We start from the raw sequence: 22,123 nt of genomic DNA, 5'->3' as shown, positions 1-22,123 counted from the left end.
CGATGGGAAGATCATGCCAATAACACTGGTGAGGACCATGTGACCGACCAAGCTTGAGATCTATTGAGAATCTGAGTTTAATGATATCATCCCTTCATCTGATCAGAGGTCCGACATGCACCTCATGACTTCACGTTGATCGTTGGGATGAAATCAAATCTCTATCAGTAAAGTCTTTTCATTGATGCCTTATTTGCATTAGCTAAATGATCCTTCCTTGTGTGGTCGGGAACACGCATAAACGCATTTACTGCTCCCTGTAGCTATAGCGGTGTCGTCAGTACTTTGAAAGTTTGTTGATTGTAAGCAAAGTGAATAAGCAGCAAATTTGAGAATTCAAACTTGAAGTGATATCTAGCGTCATCAAACTAGAACGGTGTTCCATAGGTCATCTGAAGCAGAGTAGAAGGATGCATCCAGAAGAAGGAGACATACCAGTATACTCCCGTCGCAGTGTCGATTAGATTGACTCGATCGCGATGCAGCCGTTCGACCAATCTAAGCTAATCCTCTTTGGGAAGTGGTCTTCCCGAGTCAACGGTTGCAACTTCAGATCATGGCTTCCAGCGCGGATTTCAGCCCGACTTCTTCACAGAAGGAGGTGTCACATCCAAGAATACAGCAATCTGACCTCATTTGACGTGAAGCCGCTACTCTACGTTCCGCAATGACTATAGCACTACCCTTTTCAATATGCCACGCTCTTCCCCGGAACCCGTCCCGTCGACTTTTACGTCCGCCGATTCCTTGAAGACCGAATCACGCTACACCTATCGTCACCTACAGCTTCTCCGTCAAAGTTCAACAGCAACACCTCTGCGAGTGATTGCTCATGTCGATCTCGATGCCTTCTACGCGCAATGTGAAATGGTGCGCCTTAGGACACCCCGCACGGTCCCCTTAGCTGTACGACAATGGGACTCGCTCATTGCGATAAATTATCCCGCCCGATCCTTCGGTATAACGAGGATGATATCGGCAGCAGAGGCTAAGAAGCTATGTCCGGATATTATCCTACAACATGTGGCCACGTTCCGGGAAGGAGAAGGTGGGAAATGGGCATACAGAAATGATGCGTTCAAGCGGATGAACACCGATAAGGTGTGTCTCGATCCATACCGGGCGGAATCGCGCAAAATCTTGAAGGTGATGAAGGAGGAACTGGCGAGATGGCATAGGGAGCTGGTTGGTGACGAACAGGGGGCTGGCACTCAGTCTACTGTACAGCACGCTGGTCTTGAAAAAGCTAGCGTTGATGAAGTCTTCATTGATCTGTCACCTCTTGTGCACGGTGTCCTCCTTCAACGGTATCCTGAACTGAGAGCTGGACTGCAAGGAGATGACCGAGTCACTCCACTCCCTATCCCGCCTACGACTGCGCTCGAGTGGGACTTTGAGGATTGTTTGATCGATCTGGACGAAAATGAGACGGAAGTTGATGACCCCGACTGGGATGACATCGCTATGCTGATAGGGTCTGAGATTGTTCGGTCGGTCAGGGCAGCTGTTTGGGATCGGCTCCAATACACTTGCTCTGCGGGTGTTGCCAAGAACAAAATGATGGCAAAATTAGGGAGCGCCTGCAACAAGCCGAATAAGCAGACCATTGTTCGGAACCGTGCTGTACAACGATTTCTCAGTGGCTACAAATTCACAAAGATTAGGATGCTTGGGGGTAAACTTGGTGACCAGGTTACCGCAATGTTTGGAACAGAACAAGTGAGTGACCTTCTGAAGGTGTCTCTCGAGCAATTTCGCGCCAAACTGGATGACGATACTGCTACCTGGCTTTATGGAATTATCCGGGGAGAAGACAAAAGTGAGGTCAACTCGCGGACCCAAATCAAATCGATGCTTTCAGCCAAGTCGTTCAGGCCGAGCATAAATTCGGTTGACCAAGCAGACAAATGGCTTAGTATTTTTGCGGCCGATATTTTTGGCCGCCTTGTTGAGGATGGCGTTCTTGAGCACAGGCGCCGCCCAAAAACAGTTGCTTTGCATCACCGTCAAGGGGCTCAGGTTCGCTCCCGTCAACTTCCCATTCCCGGATCAGTACCCATCGATGAAACATTGCTCTTTGAGCTTGGGAAAACACTCTTCCGGCAGGTCATAGCAGACGGACGTGCATGGCCCTGCGCCAATCTCTCCTTGAGCGTTGGTGGATTCGAAGACGGCGTCTCGAAGAACCGGGCAATAGACTCTTTCCTCCTTCGCGGTGAACAGGCAAAAGCCTCACAACCGAAGAGGGATCTGATGACTGAAGAGTCGTCGGATGCTCAGCAGCCCGATGAGAAACGCCAGAAGCTGGAAAACAATGGCATCAAGCGGTTTCTCCTCAAGTCGCCGGAGACTGACCTACACCCTGACCAGGATGATCCTGAAGCAGAAGATATGGGAACCGAACTCAACGAGCATACAGGTTCAGCCCTTCAGGCCAAGGACCCCTCATCTGAGCTAATAGAAGCGTTGTCAGAGGGTTATACCTGCAGTCGCTGCGGGAGCGTACTACCAGAGCACGAGAGGGGTGAACATGACGATTGGCACTTTGCCAAAGACCTGGCAGATGAAGAACGACAGGCATCCAGCGTTCCCCAACAGTCTCCAGTACACACAAGCAAACCCGGAGCATCTAATGCTCGTAATAAGGCCAATCGTAGCAATCGGGGTAAGCCAGAGAAGGGGCAGACTCGTCTCAAATTCGGGTAAGGCTTAACCTTATATGTAGCGAGATATCAATATATAGTATATAATCCAGGATCAAGTACAGTCAGATCCTTTGGGAATCAAAAGAGAATGATACAACGCTGTGTATGTCACGTTTTACAGTATTAATTTATCACTGATTACTTACTAGTAGCCTCAGGTCGCAATTTCCCGATTGTGTTTAACTCAAGGCACCAACAATTGCACAATATATAGTTTGAAGCGAGCCACAGATTACATACTAGTTTGTTCCCACTTTCAACAGTAGTAGTAACAACTACTACCATAACAACAACATCAATGGTGATATTTACCATCTCATCGAAATAATAATTGGAAACCAACATCGCCAATCATCGATCAGATCTACAAGTTGTTTGAGTTGTGGCGATGAATAATATATCATCATCATACTACTACTCAGCCAACAACATACATTACCGCCAGCTGAACCACGGTTCCACGACTTCGCTAGGCGTTTCTCACTAGTACTCAAATCTCTACATCATTTCCACATGGCCCGAAGATCTATACAAGCCATTTGAATCATTCATCCACCAGCTCAAAGGATAATGTGGTGGCTCGTATCCAACGAGCATTGGGAAGAATTCTCGGGCAGAGAACCCGTGCTGCAGCATGACATCAGCCGACTCAGCCGCGGGGTCGCTTCCAGGCTGGACTCGCTCGGATGCCTATCATCTTGCAACCAGATATTTTCCATCACTGACATAATAGGAATAACGTTATCGTCAGGCTGATTTTCCTACGGTGGAATGACTTGATCGTCTCCTGCTAGTGCCGTGCTTCTGTCGCATAGCAGCTGCTCCTGCCTCCTGCCTGCTCCGTCGCTCATACAGCTGCTCAGGAACGTCACACACCAGCCTTAGCCGCCTAGCGAGAACCTGCTGTTCACCCTTTACATGTCGCTCTCTGAGAATTACAACCAGTGCGCATATTGTTAGCCATTGTGGCCTTCCTTTATTTTTAACAACACACCATGCCTCGACGAGGCCGTGCTCGAGAATACGACGAGGAGGACATGTACGATGTTGAGCGTGATGTGTATCCACGACGAGGCAGGGATGAGCGTTTCTTCGAGGAAGATATAAGATACAAACGTCGAGGATCGGAGGGACTACCGCTTGACAAACTTGAACGCTTACACCTGGAAGCTCAAAGAAAACCGGAGATGTTACGTGAGCCTCATGGCTATCCTCGTGATTTAGCGCCACCAATCCTTAGGCGTGAGCCAGAAGACCTTGAACCACCTCGTGAGAGACCGCGCCGCTTGAAGAAAGACTGGGATGAACCCCCTCTTCGTGGACGGCCTCGTTCGAGGGACAGGGATATAGAGGAAGAGATCACGTTTCGCGAGGAAACGGATCGAAGATACACTGATAGCGAGTCTGACAGTGATATTGTTCTTGTGCCGAGAACAGAACGACCGGTGCATCGACACAGGTATGAGATTCCAGAGGCCGCACCTAAACCACGCAGTCGGAGTCTTCTGGAGGAAAGAAGGCTGCGAGAACTCGATTACAAGCAAGGTGACGTGCGGCTTCGAAGGCCTGATGTGGAGGAACACCATAGGAGGCACCGCAGTGGCCCTTTCTATGAGAGGTCATCGCATTCGCGACACAGGCACAGATCACACCGACACAAAAGTTTAGATGATGCTGACGACGAGCTCGATGAAGAGGTTGATGAGGAGGAAGTCTCATTCTGGGACCCTAGGGAAAGAAGACCTGAGCGAAGTGTTGAGGAAAAGGAGATTATCTTCGAAAGACGGGAAAGGTCGTCATCTCCAGAAATTGCAATCCCTAGAGTTCCATCGCCGGGGCATGGTAGACCTATTCGTGATGGTAAGAGTTGTTCTCTTCCTTATGTATCCCAGCATTGCTCATTCACATTCATTCGTAGGCTTTAGAACGAAGCCTAGCATGTCTCGGGCTCACAGCCCTGAAATCACAATTACAGAAGCAGAATTTCGCGAACGGTATGTCTGGACAAGCCATATCCTCAACTATAAGCCGCTCACCCTCGAATAGTGAGAGACGCCGAAAAGGACGACGGGACAAGGAGGAGCTCTTCATGCTTCGACGAGAGGAAGAGGAATTCCCTCAGCCTCGGCGGGAAAAGGTTGTACCTATCGACCCTCCGAGGCCTAGGTCTATGGAGCGCGAAAAGGAAAGGCTTACAGTGATACGGCGGGATGGTAGCCGAGAGTCGCTCGTCGAAGAAGAATTTGAAGAAGAGGATTTCTACAGGCTCCGTGGGCATCGCACGCCTCCTAGGAAGGACATTAAGACCCTGGAGGAGCTGAATATTGTCAGAGCCGAACCCAAGGAAGAGAAACGGACTGAGATAGTCACACAAGAAATCAAGCCTTCACGATACGGCGATCGTGAGTCTAAGCTTGTTGTTAAAGACGTGAAAGAGTCTGACAATATCCCGGAACGACAACTTGGGCGAATAGGACGACGATACGTTGGACTCAAAGACCGTCGTGACGGCCTTTGGACGGAGATTACGAAGGACCTGATAGTGAGAGAGGCCCTTGAGCGGTCTGGCTATGAGTATGAGGAGACTGAGTCCTTCTATTACATATTTTCCTACCTCGAGCAGGCATGTTTCACTTTTCTTTGTGTGCCACCTGTCTATCCCCTACTGACAGACCTGCATAGAACGACGTCGACGCACTGATTGAGCGCTCGGAAGAGATTCGGCGTGCGCGCCGTCGTCGAATTCAAGAGATCCACCGCGAGCGAGCATCTCTGCCTCGTGTAGCTGCTCCTCCTCCTCCTCCACCTCTGATACCTGCAGCCGAGAAAGCAGCGCCCCTGCTTCTCGACAACCAACCACCACCTCCCCGCTTCATTCGGGATGAGCGGAGAAAGAAGGAACGGGATCTGGTCGTTGAGGGCAACCGCTGGAGGGGCCCTCAGCGCCCAGGGCGGTGGTGAAACAGCGGACTTTGTTTTTTTGTTGGACTTATACTACAGCTCCGATATACCCTGGTCGGATGCAGACCCGAGTCTGTTTGGGTTCCCAGATACCCGTGTTGCCGTTGTTGTTGTTGTCAGGTTCCAGACCACATCATAATTGTCTATATACCCTCACCTTGGATGAAGCAATATATGATTAGTATCTGGTACCTTGCTTGACTGCTTACTTGCTAACTAACCACCTAAACCAAAGACAGTCAACCATAAACAATAACAACAACAACAATTAATTAAAAGAGAACCAACAACAGCCCCAACCCAAACCCACTAAACAATCAAAATCAACCAACACAATCGTACCGTGCTGCTGCTGCTGTCGCTACCACTGCTGCGCCTCACCCACAACAACAACAACAACAACAAGCCGAATCGAACCAAGCCAAGCCACGCCAACGACAACAACAAGCAGTAGCAGTAGCAGCCCCCAATCCCATTCCCTCTACTTACCATTCTCGCTTACAACCCGTCTACTACTACCAGAAAAGAAATAGATTAAAAAATGAAACCTAAGCAAAAGCATGGCATAGCATATACCCAAATCAGCCTCACAACCCGTCCATGCAGATGATCATGCATTACGGAGTAAACACACACATACTTGTATCTGTATGTATGTATCTACAGGGATGAGAAAATGTATGTACCTTATGTTTCAGAATTTCGGGGATTCGGCCCCCGTTAATTTGACGAGTCACATAGGATTTATTTTTCGTTTTCTTCTTTTCTTTTCTTTTTGGTGGGGGCAAGGGTTTGGTTGTGGAGGAATTACTGTATGTGGTAGGTACTTGGTATTATATGTGGGTTAGTAGTTGGTTTCTTTGATTAGTGATGGGGATTCGAGGGATGAGAAGGATGGGGGGAGTTCATGTGATGTGTCTATTTACTATTGTTGCTATTAATTGAGCGGAGTGGTATATTTAGGGATGATGGGTGTATGTGTGTGTGACTACTTGACTATAGGGCTCTCTGTCTTGCTCTGGCCTTACTTCTCGGATGATATAGGATATAATAGGTTCTAAAAATGTCATGTGTCAGTGCACTGTGTATGCGTGCGTCTGTGTAAACATTGATGAGTATCCCATGAGTAGATAGTACATCTATAAATAAACCTAATAAAGAATCGGGTAGAATGATACTGCATACTGTGAATAGCAGGTATAGATAGACTGGTGTACGTAGTAGTATCGACTGACAGCTTTATCTCCACTTTCTTAGTAGGTCTGAGAGTTATTCTTGACTGGTCTGGTAGATAGTAAATAGTTAGTCAAGCGAGGCAGCCCTTCCGGGCTCCATCGTAGGGAATGAAAAGGTGGTGCTGCTATTGTTTACCGTTGACCAAAATTAGGACCGGACGGAGGAAATTGCCAGGAGATGAAAAATACGCCGCTAGAGTAAATTAAGTGTCCACCAAAGGGATGGCCGATGTGCTACTATTTTTGTAAGGGTGGATTCATAGTTGATTGATTGATTGTTGTTTGTGCTTGGGTCTTTGTTGTTGTTTTTCATTTTTCTGTGGTGGTAGATGGGGGTATAGTATTGTTTGTTTATTGAATTATCTAGCAATGTTAGAGAGTTCTTTCTACACAGTTTCACCATATGTGCACACACTGAGGTCAGGGGAGATGGAAAGATGCCTGCTGACTGATGAAAAGAGAGTAACTACTTTCAGAAGGACCGCGCCCCGCTTACGAATCACGGATCGGCATGTGACTAATCAGCTCACGCCCTGGATTCCGTTCCGGTTTTTTGCTTCGCTCCCTTCAGCCACATTGCTTTTGCGGGAAGAGCGATCATCGTGATGGAGTCCTCCACATGGAGTAAGTAATACCAAATGCCGATATTAAGGATAGTGCGATGGGCACTGGGCTGGTTACGGCCCGGCAAATTCTGTTTGTGTGTGATTTGGTAACCTTGCTGACATTGCGATAGTCTGATCGTGTCCCGGGTTGTTTCTGATGGCTGCACCAGCCACACTCGGGTTCCATGGTTCACTGGCACACTATATTCCCTTGGTACCGCGATATCAATGCTATCACCCCCTTGCGGATGGCTTCACAGATAAGGCTAGCGATCTGGCTGTCGCCCGGTCGGCATTGCCGTAGTTCCCGTGAGGGTACCCCTTCATATCTGTTTGAAAGGCTAAGAACGAAGGGCATTCCGCTGCGAGTCAATTCTAGGCCAAACTGTTCAGCTGCTCATGCCATCATCATGCGGCTCCAGCAAAAAAAGGAATAGTCTGTTTTCCGATCGACCGTATAGTGGAAGTACTGGGTACAGATAGACGGCCCCAATCAATATCATAGGGTGACCTAGACGAGTGCTGAACATGCCCCGCCAGGTAGACAGACAGTAGTCCAACTGCAAACCATATGACCGGGAGTTTTGACTCGATCGAAGGCACCACAAAATAGTAGTGTGATAGGAAGGTAGAACCTGAAAGGCGGGGTTTCAGAAATTTAAGTTACTGGCGTCATCCTCGCATCGCCTGTCTGAGTAGATGGGCTTTGCACAGCTCATTGGCCAGATGACAAAAATGCCAATAGCTTAGCACTATCGACGGTGCAGTAGTTTAGTGCAACTCCAGGGATATGGATGCATGTCCGGAGCACCAGGCAAGAATGTGTCTAGCGCGTTATCATATGCTGTTCCGTACCGTTAGCAGAGTCGGAAACAATGTTATCGAAGGACGGGTTTCTAATCACTCTGAATAGAGAGCACAGCCAGACTACTCGTTGTCCCAAGCATATTTTTCTGATCTGGCTCAAAAAAAAGGCGATCTCATGTCCGCTTGGGCGATAATGAGGCTTGCTGACAGGGGCAAAGAATTACGGGAGGGCCGCGGGCACCATGTTATGTATATATCGCCATAAGACCCGACGATGATCGATCGCAAAGCTTGGAATGCCTTCGATACCAAGCCGAATATTGTCGATCTTCTCTCATCGTCCCTGTAGATGAAGGAAGACACGACTAAATAAATATGAGTAGTGTATACCTAGCCTTCCCAGCAATGCGATCGTTTCATTGTCCTAGCGATGAAGTCGCAGGGTGCAATGCAACAAATTTTCCGTGCTACCTCGCAGGAAGTGAGTGCAGTGATGCCGATGCCTTGCTGCAAGCAACAGAAGTACGGAGCAAGTGAGCAACACCTTGCTGCCTAGTGACTCCGGAGGGAGCCCGTTGGCCCCATGCCACCTGTTTACAGGACTGAATCATCCCCGAAGCTCTTCACCGGAAGTATACTTTAGCTCCCACGATGATGGACCGAGTCAAGCCTAAGATGTATGTAATCATGATGTCGGATGGCAGCATCTGAGCGACATGGTTTGTTTATGATAGTGCAAAGCTTGTATGGCAGCGGCCCAGACGAGCATCCAATTGCAGGGCGTGCCTGTGCCATGACACGAGGTTGTTTCTTAACCTTGGAAGGAGCTGGAGATGCGACCGCATGATTTGTCACTGCCTAAGCAAGTTGGTTTCGATTAACTTACTAGTTAGCTTGTTAAGTTAACACCTGGATCTGACCAACTTTCGGACATCCGTGGATCCTATGGTGGACATCCTTGGGAAAGTAGACGGGATAGGCCGGCTGAAACCGTCGGTCCACCACTTGTTATCTCCTTTCTCTTCCCAGGGACGTATTCAACCAAGTTTACTATTGTGGTACTTCACCTTTGACCCTTTCCCTTACCTTTGAGATTCGACTTCGTTCCAGCCACGGCCAGACCAACAGAGACGCGACAGGGCCAAGCCCAGAGGCAGCGGGAATAATTTACATCATACGCGGGAATCGGGTCAGCGCACCACCGATCCTGCCTTCTAGACCTCTCCTTCCTGCCGGGTTGCAACTCCACTTGCTGCGGATTCTAAGACCAGGAGTTGTCCTGTGCGGTGGCGAGTGCCGTATGATTTGTTTGTTACGTATCTTACCTTGCATATCGGGTTTGTTACTGTACCCTGTACAGTCAGTGTGTATCTTGTGTATTATCTTGCTTACACTAGCCCAGAATAGTCCTAGTTACTATCGCAAGCTAGACACTAAAATAGTCATCATCTCCTGGGAATTGTTTACCCCCACCATTAGTCTGCTAGCTAAGTAGTAGTGATTTCTTCTTCCTCCTCCTTCTCCTCCTCAATAGGCAGCGACCGTTTGTCACTTGACTACAAAGTAATTCCTTTCCACCATCCACATACATGAATCATAACACAAGAAATATTAAAGATTCTCCAAAAAAAATAAATAATAAATATTCAGCAATTAGTCGCACGTCTACTACTTATTCTACAAAATCAATGGTGACTGCCTACGTATCAGGTACGACGACAGCTACACTGGGCCACGCAGTGCTGGCCCAGCCACAACCAATCAACGGTTCAGGATCTGCGGCCGTGGCCCTGTCTCAAACGCTGAATACCTGGCTCGGTTACAAAGTGGCTGAACCGGTAGATCCATTTTCCTTGGGTACGCTGTAATATCCAACATCGATGCCCACTTGGTTGCTCCATATCTACGGTCGGGGCGTCCTCTTACAGCCAGTAACACTTCACACAGGAGCTTTTCCAAGTGCCCGTCCGCTGTGTCAGACAAAGTGACGCAGGCAAGAAAATAGGCAGCTAAACCCCTCCTGGTTGGCTTCGCACCGGAATCCGATCCAAGTAAGCTACAGTAGGCAAGGAAGGAGAATAAGCAACTAAGCCAGAATGTGTATCTCTCTCTCTGGGATGGGAGGATCGCGGCCCCATGCAAAGGATAGATAGTGGTTTCAGACTAGGATTGCGTTGGTCCTGAGCTTAGAATTTACAGAGAAACAGATACATACATACATACACACACTCACAGTAGGCAGACTACATGCCACTGATCACAAAGATAGAGTTTGCCTCTTTTAATGAAATTGTTTCGTTTCCTTTGATCAAGTCACTTTAAAGGGCGCTCAGCACCTCTTAGATTCTAAAGTTTTGTTTGCATGACTGACCGACCGTACTGTCCATTCTTTATGTGTTTATGTTTTCAATTTAATCACTCTCGCTATCTTCCACTCTTTCTGCCCTTTTCTCCCTCCCCCCTTAAGAGCCATTTTACAGTGGGCTTCGTTGACCTTTGCAAATATTTTCTCTTCTCTTAACGTGGTGGCGCCATACCGTAAGCATACTGTAGGAGACTCCTAGCAGATCGGAATTTGTATTTTGTCCAGGTACGAGTGTAGACCGATTCTTACCAAATACGTGATTCGGGACAGGAGTGTCAGCTTTCCCACTTGGGGAAAATACCACTGACTGGGGGCGAGAGTGAACTAAAGATACTGCGACCAAACTCCTCCTGGTGAAAAGTAAACACAGGGTCAGTATTCCCCGTGAACGTTGTCATACACGTTGGCGGAAGACTTTTTTAGAGTGCTTGGTGGCATTTGGCAGATCCCATCATCGAGATAGAGAAAGAAATGCTTGACTCCAGCCCCTCCAAAAAAAAAAAAAAAAAAGAAGAGTGTATCCGGGTGTACCAAGCACAAAATCGGCTGGTAACAGGTAAAAGCGACGGGAGGAATACTCCGTACAGCGACGCGTATGGACCCGACGGTTGGTTAGCCCGCTAGACCCGATGCGGCCAGCGGCCCACTGCAAAGCGGGTAAGCCGGATTTTTATTTTTATTCTTTTTTCCTCTTGTTTTCTTTTTCCCCATACTTCATACATAATTAGTACCGTTACCTTCCTTTCCATTTCACCATGATATACCTCCTCTTTCTCTCGCTCTGCTGCTGCTCGCACCCACGGAGAACGTACTCCGAGTGATATTTTACTTACTGACCTGGCCCCAATAATTTAAAATTTCCAGGTGCAGGTTTCTAGAACGGTTACTGGCAGTGGCCACGCTGGTGTGGAACATCGGGACTAGGCCAGCCTGATTCCGTTTCGGTATTCGCATTTTACTCACTCACTCTTCCTTACCACTACGGCCTCTCCCACTTGCAGGCTTCCCGCTGGCGTCGCCGTAGTCTAGTCCACCTCTCCTCCTCATCCATTCCCATCCTCTCGGGCCTGCTCGACTCACCCCGAGAAGATTTGTCTTTCTCCAACCTCAATTGTGTCTCTCTCTATTACCTCTCCTCTACCATACCTACCCCTTTCCACTTTCTTCACCTGCGCCCCGAACGCAGCACCACCCCTCGTTCTCGCCATTCACACTCCTCCCCTGGTCTTGGTTGGAGGGGATGATGCCGATTACCTTCTAATCCTATCGGCGCTGTGTTGATCCCGTATTCCCTCCAATGTCTGGTTCGGCGTTCCCTCGCAGTTGAAATCGCCCCTTTATTGAACCGAGTCATTTTCCATCGTTCCTAATACGACACTAATTTCGTCCATCTGATATCTGGTACGTACTGATTCGGAGTCGAGCTTGCGAAGAGTTATCTGGGAGGTCCGTGGCTGATCGGCATCAGCTATCTTCGGTCTACCTTCACCTGCGGGACGTCTACCCGAATCTCCTGTCGTTATAGTACTCGCTTCGGGCACGGGCCTGACGGATCAATTGTTCGACTGGCGGTCCATAGCAGCGTTCTGGATATTCGCCATTCTGATACACTCGAAAAGTTTTCAAACCGTCGGTGGGGAGCTCGGCCATCTATCAAGACACCTCCATAAGTGGAAGCGTGGACCAATTGAATTCGGCATCAGAGCCACCTTATAATCACCGTTCGCTCGCACACAATCGTTGAAACGCCAGGAGCTCGTCAACGGATACGGTCGGAATTTTCGCCATGCGGGCCGACTTCCTTCTTCCACCATTGCTTGGTGTGATTGCCTTGCTTGCTTGGCCTGTGTCGGTCGCATCCTCTCTCACCTACTGTTCTTCGGTAAATACAGGCTCCTCGCAAGCAGCAAGTATGTGATATTCGTGGCGTTGTCATGATCCGGTCACTAACCTCATGCAGACGAAAGTACCTACCAGTCCAATGGTCTTTGCGAGGACCACTGCAGCAACTATGCGTTTGGTATTCTTCAGGGATACGACTGCTGGTGCTCGAACATTGTTCCCAATGAAGCGACCAACGTGAACACTTCGCAGTGTAGCCAGGATTGTCCCGGTTACCCCGATGATAGCTGTGGTAGTACTTCAAAGGGCCTTTACGGTTACGTTGAGATCGTTGGACATCAGCCGTCCGGAACAGCAACCGTCTCTACGACATCGACATCGTCAACCTCGGTCAGTAGAGCCCTTTCCTACTCGTTCGGAGTCTTCGGGTCGTGATTTGCGCACTGCCGATGTCTCGACTCGCCAGGCATGCTAGCCTTCCATGGCTGAACGTTTCCCATATGGTCCGTTGCCTTGCACAGCGAACGAGTTTGTTGACAGTGTTGCTATCAACTGTGCCATGGCTGCTTCGGTCGCTGAAGTGCGCAATGACCTGCCAGGTCTCAATGCTTATGATATTGAACAGGACTGACCTTTTCCAGACTTCTTCATCATCTGAAACTACTGCTGCTACGACGACGGGAGAATCTGTTGCAGTCACAACCGACTCTGGGGTAGTCAAAACGGTCACAATTCCCGCTGCCACAAAAGCAACCTCAACGTCTGCAGCGGACAACCTCTCATCCGCAAAGAGTAGCGACAACTCTGGTATGAGCTCAGGAACCATCGCTGGTGTTGTGGTAGGCTCTGTCGGTGGTGCCCTCGCCATCCTAGCCTTGATATTCGTGTTGTTCTTCGCGAAACGCAAATCGCGGTCGAACAGCCCAGATCCAAGTGTACAGTCCATCCTGCTGGATGGAAGACAAAGCAAAGGCTCACAGATGAGTTTTATGAAGGGCATGTTTTCCGACAATCATAGTCATACCTTGTCTGCCGGGTCCGCTGCCAGCCGCTTGCCGACGTTTACGGACAACCGCATGAAAACCGATACCGTTCTCTACGCGAATGGCCGCCGAGATAGCGATGTCTCACTCCAGGATAATGAAGATTATTCTCGGCCTGTGTTGCGGGTCAGTCCCCATGTTTTCCCTATCGTGATGTCTGATATTGGAACGCTAACACGTGACGCAGCTCACGAACCCCGACTAACGGTTGGGTGTCGCATAACCCTATCTCTTCGTGTTTTGCATTTACATCTCCTATGTATTTCGATTTGCGTGTTTCGGCGAAAACAGCGGTGTTATGATACCCATTTGTCACATAATCCTTGACTTCCTTTTCATTCGACTACAGGAGAGACGATGGACTCGACAGCCCCACCCCTCCGACCAAAACCCCCACCTCCGGTGTTTCGATCATCACGATGTCTACGCGTCATGCATCCTCACGGTGGTGCGTTGGGTAGAGGGGCGGGGAAGCTAAAAAGCATTTAAAACGGACCCTCATTCGCCTTTCGGAGGTGGAAAAACATAGCCGCCTGGCGGCTACAACAAAACTTACTACGCAAAACCACGTCATCAGGCGCGGCTCTTCTGAGATTCCATCGATTCTTGCCCCTGATATTGTCGACCTCCGTGTATATCGAAGCACAGGGACCTGTGCTACAAGCTGAAGTACATACTCTAATGGATTAACCAGAATCCTTCCCCTCGCTCTTGTTTTCCTACTTCGAACCTCTTTGTCATCTAGCCCCTGTTTTTCTGTTTCATTTCCATTTCCATTTCCATTGTCTGTGTTTCTATTATTACAAGTGTCAGGGTTACATGGAGCGTCATTTGAAATTCGCATGAATGCATTGAAAGATTGGTCGGTGTGAGATATGTCGCTATCACTGGGTTCAACCTGTAATCTTACCACGATGGAGCGAAGTTGTTCTGATAGCGAAAGATGCCGTGCATCTATACTACTGATGTATTGCAATGGGCTTAATACCGGACCGAATACCAAAGGCATCGATCTGTTTCCATACATACTATTCCCTCCACCTGTCCCATACCACTTCCACAAGGTTCTATGATCTATCTATCCATGGTCCCTCAACCCCATCGTAGCGGGCCCCAGACCCAAACCCCAGCCCAGCCCAGCCCGATAATCGAATCTCTAACAAACCGGTTTCTCACCGGTTCTTTCCAAGTCGCGCCGGGGCCCAGAACATAAAGTGACAGCTAAACCTTACGACGCACGGATTACCCGCTCCCGCGCCCAGTTCGAGATCTATTCCAGTGCCAATCAAGTCTGCCTAAGCCACACGTCGTTTTTGCCACTTTCCACGATCACCTACCTATCTAACCTTAGGCTATCTGTATGTATGGACCCACGGCCTGGAACTATCTACTTATGCTGTCCGGGTACCTGCATTGCCAATGAGGTTTTGCCACCTAGTAGTTAGTTTCGGGTTTATGGGGTTTGCGTGGAGATAGCTAGTTTCTGGTTCTTGAATACGTAGACAGGGATGGGGCATGCTTCGTGTGCTGTTTTTTACCAGTGAGTCGTGCGTGTGTAAATGAATCTGTGAAATGAATCTGTGGTCATGGAGGTCTGGATGTGAGTTTTGTCGGTGGTTCTTGTAATATTGGTTTTGTATGAGGAGGGACTGTGATTAACTTTGCCTGGTTTCACAACAGGTCTGATAGATCTAGGGCGTGCTCTTCTGATAATACTTTCCCTTCCCGGCATGTAGTTATCTGCAGACAATGACCTAGCCAGAAAAACTGCCACGGACAATCATTCTTGGATCTCAGCTGCTGAAAATTGATAGATCTTTGCCGACTGTGTGAGAGGGTCGGACAAGTATGGGTCAATATCTGCACAACACTGCCAGACTATGTCCTTTTCTCGGGAATATAACCGCCAAGCTTCCCAAAGAGGCTTGATCAGAGGCATCTTATGTTGAGCAACGTCTTTGGGGATCTCTTGTGGCAGTCTGGGCAAGATTATCGACATACTAGCCCGAGATATCAACTCCGGGGAAGAGCCCCAATAACGGTCGAGTCACTTGCCAGGATCCCGGCATGGCTGATCCGTTTCGGATTTGTGCAGAGACAGGTCAAGCCCGGTGCGTTGCCGCGACGAATCCCATGCATTGCACGGTGGTGAAGTGATGCAAGAGGCAAGCAGGAAGTATGGGAATCAACCTGGCGGCACATGACTAACCCCGCTGCGGGATAGTTTTGCCATTCCAGGCAATCCAACTTCTCGCCTCTCAACGCTGCCTCTTTCCCTCTTCCGTCAGCTGGATCCAGCATCCTGCTATTCCTCGGTTTGTTGCGTCTCTTGCCTGCTTAGGCCGATCATGATGATGTCGTGGGCCTATTTCTATCCTGTCGCAAGCCACAGACCCCCTCAACCCCCCTAACCCCCTCACCTGGGTGCAAGGAACTCGCTTCCGGCGGTTATCTGTATACCTAATGATTACCACAGGGCGGAGAGATATATGTGGCACATATAATTGAAGCTGACGAACCAAACGTTGTTGGTTACATTGCAGCGGATGTACTCATCCCTTGTAGTGTTCTGGGTCGGTCTCGTTGTGTCCCCAACGTTATCTCGAGTACGCACCAGATGGACGATGGTGGGACATGACATTGCTATAGGCGCGTCTTAAAAGCCCTCGGCGCATCGTCCCAATGGAAGAGCAGTGGGAGCTGGCGAATCAGCCGCGTCTCTCAGCTAAAAAGGTTGCGCCGATCCGTCATGAGTCTGCGCCTGAGCCTGTTATCGTGTCGTGTTGACCGCTGGCCATGGAGAAGAAGCATGTCGGTTATCAAAGCTTCTGCGTCGTATCTGACTGATACTGTCCTTATCTTTGTTTTATCTGCATTGCCGCACCAAACAGAGTAAATCTTGTCGAGGGATGCCACCTTTATGCAGCAGGATATCCGATTTATCAGCTGGGATTTCCCCAGAATTCTGGGGCAGGCTGAGCTTTCCTAGTATGGCTGCCTGTCAGTGCTATGGGAACCGCATCCGACTTCCATTCACGTAACGCCTCCACTTTGTCAGGTGCGGTATATTTGCTCTTGTTTCCCTCTGGCGTTTCTCTCGGCGTCCCGATCGCTACAACCCTGCGGCTACGGTCTCTTCTCGTCTCATTGTCTTTTTGGGCGTTGTGGGACAGCAGGTATCCAATATGGACGTACTGAACAACCAGGGTAACCTATGGCTGATCGGCCTTGCCATGCTCTCACTCGCTGGGTTCTTCCTAGTTACCGGGAGATTGCAGGGTAGCGGTTTCCTAGGTCGACTTCGCAACAACAGGTTCTCCAAATATGGGTGGCAGCCATGGGTAGCAGCGGCTGAGGAGAAGGAACTCTCTGAACCGTCTTCTGCACCTTATGTGAACGTCTTTCCACCACAACGTCGTCATGTTCTCGATTCGTTCAAAATTGCAATTTCCTCTGAAAGTGTCGACGAGGAAGAAGTTGCAAAATACCCACTGCCTATGACTACGAACTACCAGACATGCACGGACAAGAGCTATACACCAACAGGATTCTCGGTGGCAGATGTGAAGACTCTGGGTGATTTCCCTGACTATGCTGAACTCAGCGGCGTGCCCTTGCCGGAGCCGTACTATGAGTTCGACATTGACAAGGCGTTGCCACGACCTTATCGCCCGTTCCGGTGGTCCTACCATCAGACAATGTGTACGTTATTCCCGTTTTATACTTGATTTGCTCAAATAGCACCAGCTAACCACTTGCAACGCGATAGCCCTTACGAAGTTGGAGACCGATTGGTGGATCGAACTCGAGAAAACCTACAAAGAGCGAGTCAAACAGCGCAAGGAGTTGTACGCCAAACATGGTAGCTCCGTGCTTGGTTATCTTCCTGGCTCTGAACTGGCCTGCAAGGAGCTCATGGAAATGGTATTGCAGTTTATCTGTGCCCGCTACCCGCAGTACTTTGCCGTCGAGAACAACCAGATTCTGCACAATCGGATCCTAGAAACGACAGAGGATATCAAGTCCAAGCATCCCCTCGAGATTCTTATTAATAATGTGCCAGAGGATTTTGGGATCATGATGCGCGATGAGAAGACGGGATTCTACTTCCTACGCGCAGGCGTCATCTGTTCGTCTTTGGGATGGAATGTTGGGACAAAAATTGGCCTTCAGCTGCACCAGATTCACGAGGATATTCCGGACTACAAAGAGAAGATGCAATTTTCAATGGATCGGTAAGTTCATTCGGCCATAGATATAGACAAGGCGGATGGTCTGATTGAAAATTTCTAGCTTTTTCACCAAGATGCCTGCCGACAAGCCCATTCAGAGAGGATCTTGGGGACTCGAGGTCGGCCAGCCTTTGTACATGCCTAAAGGGGACCCTCACGAGACACTGCGCCTTTCCCAGGACCCGAACCTCCAGCTGGACAATTGTCACTTGCGTGTCGACTGGCAGACTCTCCGTCGTCTCCCTCTTTCCGCCGCCATTGTTTTCAACTTCAAGGCCCTTTTCACCCCGGTGTCAGAATTCCAGGACGAGCCAGGCGTGCCTGCATTGACAGCCAAGATCCTGAAGGAGGGTAAAAAGAACTTGATGGATTACAAAGGCACCTGGCACGTGGAGCACGTTGTAATCCCGAAGCTCGAAGAGTGGGCCAAGGAGCAGGAAGAGAAGGGACTGGTCCCCAAGAATTGGCAGGTGTCAACCTTGGATGACAGTCCTTGGTACCAGGGTTGGCAGGAGAAATGGCATCGCCAGCAGGGATTCTAATCCTTACGTATGTAAACCAGATGGGTGGATGGGATTTGCATATATGGGAGGCTGTTTCATTCCTTCTATTGCCGACTATGCCATGCTTTGTGTTTTAATGGAGGCTATCTCAGCGCATTCCAAAATTGAGCAATCTACTCAATAGTATCCCACGAGGACCAAGTTTGACCAGGCGCGTACATCCGTAGCCGCAGCAGTAGCCTGTCGCTTCACGTATCGTTTCACCGAACGTAGGTGTCGCCGGAGCGGGTTTCCGGACGGCCGCACAGCAGCAGCTAGAGTAGGCGCTGAACGGCGCAACCGGTGGACTACCTCACAGATCTGGTAGCCATCAGCCGAACACCGTCTAGCCGACAGCCCCAGGGATCCAGGCTTATACACTGCAACCTGCGTGCACACACAGGCAGCCAATAACCCAGCCCAGCTCAGCCGCACCGCAAGGCCAAGGCCCAGAAAAGAGGTCAGAAAAATCAACAGACACCAAGCCGGACATCTCAATCATCACCCTGCCTCTCCCCCTCCTCACTCCCCTCATCATCACGACCACCATCCTCATCCTCATCCTCCTCGCGATCACTCCTCTCCATCTCCTCCAACTCATCCTGCAACGGACTAACCCTAACCTCCAACAAATCCAAATCCTCCAAAACCTGCCTAGCAGGCAACTTCCACAAACTCGTACCACAAACTCTCTCCTTGGTCAACAACTCATCCACAAACTGATCCATATACGTCAACGTAAACGAATCCCGCACCCGTCTCTTCAACTTCCGATAATCCAACAGCAACGGTTCCAACGTCTTGTACACCTCCACCGGCTCGAACGTCAATCGCACGTAGAACGCCGCGAGCGCACGCAGGTATTTGAAGTCGCCGCGCGCTTTGACTACCCCGTTACCCTCCTCGTAGGATTCATCATCATTCGTGGGTTCGTTGTCGGGATCGCTGAAATTCAAATACTCGAGGATAATGTCCCGCTCTGGGTTGAGTTGGAGAAGCTTGAATGCGAGGCAGAGGAATGGGGAGGGCTTTTCGGATACGCCGTATACGCCCCCGATGCAGGTCAGTTCCACGGCTCGGTCGCAGAGTGTCGCCGCGTTGAGTCCGAAACATTGCTCTTTCCAGTAGTAGGAGTCGGTGATCCGGTCCCGAACGGCTTTTTCGAAGAGCGTTGCTGGGTTCACGCCTCGTACTAGGGGGCCGCTGTAGCCCCGGTTGTCGAGGAAGGTGCTGGCGTCGGCGCGGTGGGAGGTCATTGTTCTTTTCTTTTCTGTTTTTTGTTTGTTTGTTTGAGGTTGTTGGGAGGGGTGGGAGGGGTGGGAGAGGGTAGGGAGGATATTGAAGGTAATTGAATGAATGATTGGATAGGTATGTAGGTAGACTTGGGGAAGCTAGCTATCTCTATCTGTGGTGGAGATGGTGGATGGGATTGTTTTTCTGCCGGTTGGTTTGGTGGTACCGCCTTGAGGTGGTGGGCGGTGTGGATTGTATACTTATTCACTGGTTATGTTAATATCACAGTGAAGATGCAGTTGACAGAGAGGATTCACCTCAATTTATTGCATATCCATGTCAGAAGCATACTATACAACTGTGTCAAGCTCTAAACCAAGGCTCATCCAAGATCTCCTCTACCGAAGCACGAGCACCTGGCTCAAAGCGTAACAACTTCCGAATAATCCTCCCCAGCTCCACGATGTCATCTCTGGACAAGTCTTCTTTGCGCTCACCATCAAAGTACATCTCCTCTAGCCACTCTTGCAAACCAGGTCCCCCGTCTTCAGTGACATCTTTGCCACGCATTGACTCCAATAAAGGTACCCATCTGTCAGGCAATGCTTCATTCGTTATCTCCTGCATTTGCTCAACGAGAATCTTGGGAGTGATCAAGAAGCTATCAAAGGGAGGTTGACCGACAAACAACTCGAATAACTATTATGCCAGTCAGCCACAACATAACAATTAGTGGTGGGTAGGGCTGCGCTATACCATACAGCCTAAACTCCACAAGTCCACACGATAATCCAGACGGTCTTTGATTATCACTTCAGGTGCCCGAACAACTAATGGAGTGTGGAGCATCTCAGGAGCATCATTCTGTGGGAAAGATTCACCAAAGTCGACTATCTTGATGGTATTTGATAAAGGCCGTGATCGTGAATGTATATTCGCAGGTCTAACAATATACTCCGGTATACCAGGCCCCAGACGTCCACCATCATTGCAGCGGACGTATCCGATGTCTGGTTTTCCTAGTAGATTGATGAATTCATCTTCGGGAATATTGGCCACAGATGGTATAGTGAAGGCCAGATTGCGAATATGAAAGTCTATACAATGTAAGCAAGAGAAGTCAAACATGAAGAGGAAAGTCGACCTCCATGCGCAATCTCCCTACGATGCAATGCATCAAGTCCCATCATAGCCTGCCGCGCAACACCCCTAGCCAAACTCCCAGGAAGTCTCCCAACTGCAAACCGCCCCTCCACCAGATCAGACACACTTGGACCCAGCATCTCGAGAACCAAACAGGGATGTATCCCATTAGGTCCCTGAATATCGAAGTGATCGAGCAGGCGCACGATGTGTTGAGCGTCATCTAGACTCTTCAAGACATTCATCTCTCGATGCCCTCTATTGCTATGATCCTCCGCTACGCAGATCTTAATAGCGACATACTTCCCTTCTCTGAAACAATTATCTATTAGCGGGTTGTTCGATACTAGGTAAACTTTCAATGTCAGGATAATTAAACTGAGATATTTATGTACTGTTCATCTCTAGCAGCCCAGACGGTGGAGTATCCGCCCCATCCTAGTTTATGCAGGATTTTGTATCTTCCTTGATGGAGGAGGCTTCCGAGGGTTATTGGGTGGTAGCCGCCGGTTGTGTAGCGGTGGAGGGGCTCCGCGTTAATGGGGGAGGAGTATTGGGGTGCATGGGGTGGTTTGGGTGTTTGGGGGGTGGTTGAGTAGGGGATGGTGGAGTGCTTTGATACTTGGGTGGGTATTGGTGATAACGAAGGAATTGTATGTATTCTCGTGAGTGATGAGGATATTTATTGTTCCTACATGTTATCATCTAGAGGGTCATGATGGTATGCATAGTAAAGTGCCAAGAAGCAGCTTATCGATAGTCGCACGGCCAACGGGCCACAATCAACAGGCTGAGACATGGTGTGGCCTTGGCACCGCCAGGGTGAATGTTTGTGATGATCATCTGCCTGTGTCAGACTAGAAACTCATGCTTCTATCAAATATCATGATCGCTGGAATTCTCATCCGGTTCGAATTGAAAATTACTCCTCGTATACTTGCTGTATAGGCCGGGCTCTCTAAAGCAGTTACTAGTGCATATCAAAACAGTGCTGCCTACAATTCAGTCTCCACAGGCTACGTACGACGGGTATACACAGACACGTACTAAGCGATTAATTTGGGGGGCGCGCGCAGACAGTCATGGTGCTTCTTACTTCGTCGACGGTCTCGGTCATTATATCCACAGCTGTCATTTGTACCTTTACTTTTCTGCTCTTCCTTTCGGGGTATGTCCTGCAACAGCAGTCTGTCCGAAGCATTCAGCATGCCATCCGACCGCCTCCTCCGCCACCACCCCCGGCGGCGGTCCCGGTGGGAGCATACCAAGGGGCCGGGCAAGAGGTTTTCTCCGATAGTGTCGCCGATAAACAGCACAAGAGGAATGATGCTGGTTCCACACAAGCAACAACGGGCAACTTTGCATACCTCCAGCTTCTCTCCACTCCCGATCCGTCGGACATCTGCTCCG

The 22,123-nt window shown here is 49.4% G+C and overlaps 6 protein-coding genes across 6 annotated transcripts; 4 read left to right on the top strand and 2 right to left on the bottom strand.

Moving 5' to 3' along the window:
• Positions 1 to 603: 603 nt before the first annotated feature.
• On the top strand, positions 604 to 2,738 carry BO79DRAFT_208681 (DNA-directed DNA polymerase eta). Its single transcript, XM_025682444.1, has one exon. The coding sequence runs from the start codon at positions 694 to 696 to the stop codon at positions 2,704 to 2,706; it is 2,013 nt and encodes a 670-aa protein (XP_025540862.1). The 5' UTR covers positions 604 to 693; the 3' UTR covers positions 2,707 to 2,738.
• A 690-nt stretch (positions 2,739 to 3,428) lies between these two features.
• BO79DRAFT_237157 (uncharacterized protein) lies at positions 3,429 to 5,945 on the top strand. The gene is made up of 4 exons (XM_025684659.1): positions 3,429 to 4,565; positions 4,624 to 4,699; positions 4,752 to 5,328; positions 5,388 to 5,945. Exons 1-4 carry the CDS (start codon positions 3,701 to 3,703, stop codon positions 5,664 to 5,666), a joined length of 1,797 nt encoding a protein of 598 aa, XP_025540861.1. The 5' UTR covers positions 3,429 to 3,700; the 3' UTR covers positions 5,667 to 5,945.
• A 6,337-nt stretch (positions 5,946 to 12,282) lies between these two features.
• Positions 12,283 to 13,881, top strand: BO79DRAFT_10124 (WSC domain-containing protein). The gene is made up of 4 exons (XM_025677867.1): positions 12,283 to 12,588; positions 12,639 to 12,910; positions 13,162 to 13,689; positions 13,751 to 13,881. The coding sequence occupies exons 1-4, from the start codon at positions 12,465 to 12,467 to the stop codon at positions 13,766 to 13,768; spliced, it is 942 nt and encodes a 313-aa protein (XP_025540860.1). The 5' UTR covers positions 12,283 to 12,464; the 3' UTR covers positions 13,769 to 13,881.
• Positions 13,882 to 16,476: 2,595 nt separating this feature from the next.
• Positions 16,477 to 18,584, top strand: BO79DRAFT_10113 (heme-dependent oxidative N-demethylase family protein). Its single transcript, XM_025677865.1, has 3 exons — positions 16,477 to 17,265; positions 17,333 to 17,798; positions 17,857 to 18,584. The coding sequence occupies exons 1-3, from the start codon at positions 16,749 to 16,751 to the stop codon at positions 18,335 to 18,337; spliced, it is 1,464 nt and encodes a 487-aa protein (XP_025540859.1). The 5' UTR covers positions 16,477 to 16,748; the 3' UTR covers positions 18,338 to 18,584.
• BO79DRAFT_171641 (PRP38 family protein) lies at positions 18,427 to 19,593 on the bottom strand (the record flags this gene model as incomplete). The annotated part of the gene is made up of 1 exon (XM_025679596.1): positions 18,427 to 19,593. The coding sequence occupies one exon, from the start codon at positions 19,591 to 19,593 to the stop codon at positions 18,832 to 18,834; it is 762 nt and encodes a 253-aa protein (XP_025540858.1). The 3' UTR covers positions 18,427 to 18,831.
• Positions 19,594 to 19,933: 340 nt separating this feature from the next.
• On the bottom strand, positions 19,934 to 21,512 carry BO79DRAFT_263701 (serine protein kinase; the record flags this gene model as incomplete). The annotated part of the gene is made up of 5 exons (XM_025686704.1): positions 19,934 to 20,269; positions 20,327 to 20,667; positions 20,715 to 21,025; positions 21,109 to 21,326; positions 21,480 to 21,512. 5 exons carry the CDS (start codon positions 21,510 to 21,512, stop codon positions 19,934 to 19,936), a joined length of 1,239 nt encoding a protein of 412 aa, XP_025540857.1.
• Between the last annotated feature and the right edge of the window lie 611 nt (positions 21,513 to 22,123).

This window comes from Aspergillus costaricaensis (assembly GCF_003184835.1).
Source record: "Aspergillus costaricaensis CBS 115574 unplaced genomic scaffold BO79scaffold_12, whole genome shotgun sequence".
In the NCBI taxonomy this organism is placed as follows: domain Eukaryota; kingdom Fungi; phylum Ascomycota; class Eurotiomycetes; order Eurotiales; family Aspergillaceae; genus Aspergillus; species Aspergillus costaricensis.
This window is presented reverse-complemented; position numbering and strand designations above follow the sequence as displayed.